The sequence below is a fragment of the Solanum tuberosum genome, unplaced genomic scaffold (genome assembly GCF_000226075.1).
Source record: "Solanum tuberosum cultivar DM 1-3 516 R44 unplaced genomic scaffold, SolTub_3.0 scf00180, whole genome shotgun sequence".
Lineage (NCBI taxonomy): Eukaryota > Viridiplantae > Streptophyta > Magnoliopsida > Solanales > Solanaceae > Solanum > Solanum tuberosum.
The window spans coordinates 80,054-86,949 of NW_006239107.1; the positions used below are offsets into that span (position 1 = coordinate 80,054).

Below are 6,896 nucleotides of genomic sequence, written 5' to 3' on the forward strand. Positions count from 1 at the left end.
GGAAGAGATAGTACGGAGGAATGGAGAAAAAGGTAGGTGGGTGAGTTGGGGGAAGAGATAGGGTTCTCTTTTTAGTGAAAGTGACATGCTCTAAGGTCAAAAGTTGCATTCTTCTCAAAGGGCAATTCAGACTTTCATCACTCCCTAGTGAGGGCGCGGAGCTAGATATGCAAAGGGTTTATATAAATTTATGTGATACATTTTTTTTAGTTAATCTAAAATATAATAAAAGCTTTTTTTTTTAACAAGATCGATTTGAAATCACACAAATATTTGTGAATTTAGATCATAAATTTCAAAAATCTTTTAATAAAAGGCTAGCTTCTGTTCTTGGCCTTTTAGAGGTTAGGTACATGCTCCATCCCCTCCTTTCTTGTTGTTACTATTTGCCATGGCCGGTAGGGATCAGGGTCAAACCCCAATGTATCACAGGTCAGTATAGTCCGACCGTGACAATTTTCTATGGGGGATTGTGTAGAATCAAATATCTATTCATAAATTGAGACATTGAGACGAATATTCTTCTTTACATTATTGAGACGAAAAAAATATTAAATTTTCTTAATAAAAATCTTAGCTCCCCACTATTTAGTCTAGGTTTCATATTCAATGAATTGCTGGGGTTTATGTTATTACTCAACTGAAATAAAAAGAGAATTGTCGTTATCCAGGTTAGACAAAAGCACGTGTAGTTTCAAACGCAGTAGCCATTATTCTCCTCTCCTTTACAGGTGAGATTCAAGGGCAGAAAGGTACCATGCAAGCTGTTATTTAAATTTACTTATTGATTATGATCGACGACTTTGACAGAAAAATGATGATGCTTTAATTTTACGACCTAGCCTTTCTTTTTAAGAAGAATAAAAAACATACCTCGATTTGGTATAAATCAATAGTTTCGTCAATCTTAAAAACATTCCTTTACTTGACTTACTAAATTTAAATATATCTTCGATCTGCCACATAACATAACAAATGGTTTCAAACGGAACATATGACTCTTAATAAAAGGTGGAGAAGGGTTGAAAACTTTACTAAATTTAACAAGATCTTAGGTGTGTATTTGACTCATGTTGCAAGATTGAAGTGTATTTAAGTTCAGTTAATCAAGTAAAGAGATATTTTTAAGGTTGTCAATATATAATTCGGAGATAAAACTAGCCTTTTGTTTCATTTGTTGAGTTTAAAATTAAGTTGATATGAAACAACAAATAAATTGTGATCCCAAGTTTTATATGAGCAAAATAAAATCAAGCATTGTATATCTCTCTTTTATTTTTCTCCCTAGTATCCGCATTGGAGCCCGACTATATTCGAATCGCACTATAGGCTTCATTTTTTTCATACTCGAGTCTTAAATCTGAAACCTCTGGGTAAGGGTAGAATATCTTATATCTCTTTTTTTTTTTTTTTGGATTTTCCATTCAACGTTTGGTACCCACATTGAAGTTCAGTTAATTCAAATTTGCACCGCATAGGCTAAGCGGTTCCTACCAATGATCTTTTCATACCCAGGGACTCAAACACAAGAAGTTTAATTAAGAAATAAATAGTCTCATCCGCTATACCACATTGTGATATATCTCATTAAGATACCACATTATATCTATTTATGGGGGTAGGGGGGATGGGTCTAGCTAGGGTTGTGGAAATGAGGTTAGAGAGAGAGTGGTTTTTCAGTGTGTGTGTCAGGTGATATCACGTGAAGGGGCACGATAACAAGTTGTTCATATCCATTCACTTCCAAGAATACCGCTACGTACAGTCACTAGCTGCTTTCTTCCTATCCCCATCTTTGTCAAATTTCCTTTCCTTTTCCAATTACTTTTTCTTTAATAGACATGGACGCAATTCTTCCTTCCTTTCCCCTTCCCCTATATTCTTCCTTTATCTCTCTTTCACAATAATAGCACCATGCCTGTAGCTTGATGCTTAGACGGGTGCACACGCACTCTCTCACTCACACAGCTAGAATATATATATATATATATATATATATTCATAGTTAGCAGAAGTACTTATCATATACCAAAAACCACACAAATACATTGTATCAAGTGCTGTCATACTCAAGCAAAAGAAAGAAAAGAACAAGATATAGTACTACTGTTTTCATCACCATTTTGGTCAATCATGATGATTCTGAACAAAGATATAGTACTAGCTAGGTAGAAAATAAATCTACCAACTTTAATTTTCTTCTTATTGCAGCTAGCTTGCTTAATTAGCAGCAAAACTCAAAAGAGGTTTTAGCTGTGTTTATACTGTCTTTCTCAAGATCTAGACCCACCACTTAGACCATCTCAAGCTACAGCTACTGCGCAAATGTATCCTCCAAGCAACAATAACTGCAACTACAGCCCAATTTTGTCTTCTTTCATATGCCAAAATATTCCATCTTCTCCTTGTATGCAATACGAACACGAACTATACTTTCAAAACTTCAATCATGATGACCAATATTATTTTCAACTACAGCAACAAGTTCCCTTGATAGATGACTTGAGTCCTCACGTCTTAGCTGACAGCTGCACTGAGACTGTTACTAAGCCTTCAAATTGCAATCACGTACTAGAAGGAATGGAAGAAGGCCGAGGCGGAAACAAAGGAGATGATGTTGTTATGAGTAGCAGAATTAGTATTATTAGTGGACGGATCTCGAAAAACAATAAGAGATCTTCCAATAAGGATCGACACAGCAAGATCAACACGGCTCGTGGTCCAAGAGATCGAAGGATGAGACTTTCACTTGATGCTGCTCGCAAGTTTTTCCGTTTGCAGGACTTATTGGGATTTGATAAGGCCAGCAAAACTGTAGAATGGTTGCTTACTCAATCGGATTCCGCAATTGAAGAGCTCGTCGCCGTTAAAGGCAATGATGCTCAGGTTCCTCAGCAAACTAGCTGCAATACCCCCACTACTACTACTGGAATTGGTGCAATTTGTGCATCTAATTCTATTTCTGAGTCATGTGAAGTTATATCAGGAACTGATGAAACTTCCTCTAATGACAAAAACAAGGAAACTACTGCTAAAGATGAGAAGGAGAAAAAGAAGAAGCCGGTTAACACAGCTCGTAGACCTGCGTTTGAACCTCTTACAAAGGAATCAAGGAATCAAGCAAGAGCCAGGGCTAGAGAGAGAACAAAAACAAAGAAAATGAGCCAAGTTGGAAAATCCAAATCCCCAGCTCATGATTTGAACCCTTCAGGATCTCGGAGGCCGGCTAATAGAACTTGTGAAGAACCTGGAACACATGAACAACACACCTTCCATCATGTTGATGACAGTAGTTTTGTGGTTAATGGAAATTGGAATCCATTTACAATCTTCACTTCTCATGAACAATATGCTGGAATTTCCAATGAGGTGAGGGCTTCAATAATTAATTAAATCCAGTAGATTTCTATTTATATATATATATATATATTCTTATCAGCTTCTAAAAAAAATCCTTATTTCTCTGCAGCATCAATTAGTTACAGACTTGCAATTTTATGGAAAGCTGTGGGAAAGCTAGGGCAAGGAAATTCGAAGCGGACAAAGTTCCTTCTTCATTTTGTGCTTACTCGGCCGAGCAGAAGAACGTTTCCGGCCTGTATCTGTTGGTAAATGTAACATACATTTCTACTTTTTAAGTGTGTTTTTCTTTTGTGAAAGAACTTCATGTGCAGATAGCCTATGTTTTTTTTTTGAATAAAACTATGATGGGGTTCATTAAGCAAGCGACATATTCGGGAGAAATGAGAGTGTCTCAATTCTTCAATTTTTTCCAGCCTTGTGGCGGTGTTGAATTTCGTACCAAAAAGTTCAATTACAACACAAGTATAGAAATTATCCATTAAAAAAAAGAATGGGACTAATAATAATATGATAACTTTTTCTGTTGTTCAGCTAGTTAAGAGTTCAAATTCAAGTCTTGGCACATCATCTTTTGGTCTCGTTGTCCTATAATCTTCTCGTTGATTAATTAACTATGTTCATCTAGGATATTATAAGAATTATTTTCATTCGAAAAAGAGTTCAAAGACTGTTTCATTGAACGATCATCTTCTACCCTATAGCCATATATATCATGGTACGTATGAAAGGTGGTGGTGATGATACGCTTATTAATCTCTGCTTGCTTAGTATTCTGTCTAAAAAAGGCTTCAAAGTATGCCTTTTAACTTCACCTTCCTCCTCAGCAGGAGCACAGGTAGGCTTAGTTTATGAGTTTGCAGAATCCAATAGTTTTGACTCATATTTTATATTTACGTTTGTTGAAGAAGTCCAGTGTCGGTGAGATGTGTGGTCTTTTTATATGAATTAGACAATTCTAGCTTCTTGAACTAATTTTTGGAGTTGAATTAGGCCCAAAATTTATTTTATTAGCTTGTATAAGAGCATGACTCATCTAAAAAATTCTCGTTCACTATGTTGGGATATTAAAATTATCCACACTCTAGATATCTAGCCCCGGGCGTGAAGGTGTGTTATGAAGAGAAGTCCTATATCAGACAATTATGGGATGGGTGATCTAGGTTGAACAATCCTCAACTTTTTAATTCTTTTTTTGTCCCAGACTAACTATCTGGGAATTATATATCATGAGGCAAATACAAGAAGGGGGTTTTGGCCTTACTTCCAAATACAACAAGGATAAAACATATCCTTAACAAAAGGAGGAAAGGGAAGGCAAACATAGATATTTCAACCCTTGCAAAAAATCGTCAACTCTTGAACTAATTTTTTGATTGTTTTAAGCCTAAAATTCATTTCTTTATCATGTTAAAGAATTTATTAAATATATACAAAATTAAATTTAATATTCAATAGCTAGCTAACAGTACTTGAGGTCATTGACCTGAAACTTTGAACCCATAAAGTTCAAAATTTATAATCCGTCTGGTGTTCCCCGACACCCCGCCCTATCCGAACCCTGTTCATACATAACTTCATTAATTAAGAACCACAAATCGTTTATTTTTGATGTCTAACCATGTTCATTTTCATAGTTAATTAAGGGGTGTCCGAAAAATTGCTATTAGATTCTTTTTAGTGCACAAAACTGCTGAGGCATATGTGCATGCCTGAGCCAAACAATAATTATACAGAAAATAAAAATATAATGCAACAAAATGAAGTAGAAAACAATAAAGAATTTTATATCAAAATTATTTGCATATAAGCAAACGAGCCATAACAGTTTCACCAAAAAGAGATTTTTGCTTCTTGGACATGGAAACCCCATGTTTGATTTTTGCTTCTTGGACATGGCAAAACAACTATCTACTTCTTTGTTCCTTGTTTTGGGCCCAATTAATGAAAACCCTAGCTAGCTCATCGATAAGTTTGTAAGGGATGCATTTAACATACAAGGTAAGAAAGGTTTTAGGACCACCAAAGGATGTGGTGCAACAATTAATGATGCTACCTTTAATCAGAGATCTCTGGTTTGAGCCAACTTTGGTATGAAGCACTAACATTTACAATTAAATCCCATGCAGTAGAAATGAAGGATGTGATGAATTTATCTTTTTTACAAAGAGCTCAAACGTACGTCTTCTATTAAGGGCTTGGGACATAACTTTGTAAAATATTACAATGCAAAAATATACATTTGTGATTCACAAAAAAGTTATTTATCAGCACAAAATAGAGGCAAAAGTGCAACTGAACCTGTCTCCGCACCTACTAGCCAGTAATCCCCTTCCTCATTTCGTTCTCAGCTTGATTTGGTCCACTTAGATAGATAATGAATTTTTCTTTTTGGGAAAATTTTGGTGCTAATTTTGTATCGAAAACAGGCCTAAAGGCCCTGAAACGTTGTTGTCGGTCTTTGTCTAAGTCAATTTACCTAGAGAATTAATCTTAGTAGTCACAAAAAGAATCTTAGGTAGCACAACAAACAAAACAACATGAGTTCTGTAGCTTGTAATGACACACACACAAAAAAAAAAGCCACTCACAAAAGCAAGAAATGCGAATAAATTAGGCGGTCCTTCGAATAGAACCCAAGTAATAAGAATATAGTATCTGCAAAAATGATTTCCTTGAAGGAGTGTGAGTGATGAGAAAAAAAAGGGAGACTCCTAAGGCATGTAATATATATGATGGGCAAGTTAAATGAACCTATAGAAAAATAGTATAAATTAAAGTGGGAGCAAGAAAATGAACATAGACAAGCAGAATAGTTTAGTTGATTGGTCATCTGGAAATTGTCCGCGAACATTTGATTCTCTTGTAGTCCACTTCCCTACTTTTCCTTTCTCTAATACCCCCTTCTTTTTTTTTTAAAAAAAGAACATATTCTTCATGTTACTATTTGAATCTTTGTCACACCTACTTATATAGCTTTTAATAACTCTGATTCAATCCTATATAAGTTAGGTAATAAATCTATATAAATCCACATTAGTCCCCACCATCCTAATCATCTTATTCCGATTCATTACAATTTTGATTGCTTTGGCATTTTTTAATGACGAGGTTTCTTATATTTTTTAGTGACAGATTAATCTTATTATATTTTATTTTTTCCAGTTCATATTTCCTCTTCTCAGTTATTTTCTACTTGGAATTTCATACACGTTCCTTTGTTTTTCCTTGTTTGAGTTGTGGGGGATGGACAAGTGAATTTATCTGAATGTGGTCAAATTCGTTCATTTAATATCCTTATATTTGTGTGTGGGATCTTGAGACAAGTTATTTGTCCAAATAAAGTAACAAGTTATAGTCCAAATAACAATATAGATAATTTGTGTGTGAAAAATGTATATGGAAAGTGTAATAATAATAATAATGTATATAATGTGTATATATTTTGTGTGAAAAGTAAATATGAAATGTAGGATGAAAAGTCTAATAATAAAAACATATATAATGGGTATTGTGTGCATTTATATATATATATA

General features: G+C 34.6%; 1 protein-coding gene across 1 annotated transcript; it reads left to right on the forward strand.

Annotated features, from left to right (window-relative positions):
- The first annotated feature begins 2,325 nt into the window (after positions 1-2,325).
- Positions 2,326-3,697, forward strand: STBRC1B (TCP transcription factor BRC1b). The gene is made up of 2 exons (NM_001288693.1): positions 2,326-3,369; positions 3,470-3,697. The coding sequence occupies exons 1-2, from the start codon at positions 2,326-2,328 to the stop codon at positions 3,518-3,520; spliced, it is 1,095 nt and encodes a 364-aa protein (NP_001275622.1). The 3' UTR covers positions 3,521-3,697.
- The last annotated feature ends 3,199 nt before the right edge of the window (positions 3,698-6,896 follow it).

What these genes read in the sequence shown, in the direction of transcription:
- STBRC1B (NM_001288693.1), top strand. Translation starts at nt 2,326, where the DNA reads ATGTATCCTCCAAGCAACAATAACTGCAACTACAGCCCAATTTTGTCT. An exon ending in ATGCTGGAATTTCCAATGAG is followed by an intron (nt 3,370 to 3,469) that starts GTGAGGGCTTCA and finishes ATTTCTCTGCAG; the next exon opens with CATCAATTAGTTACAGACTT.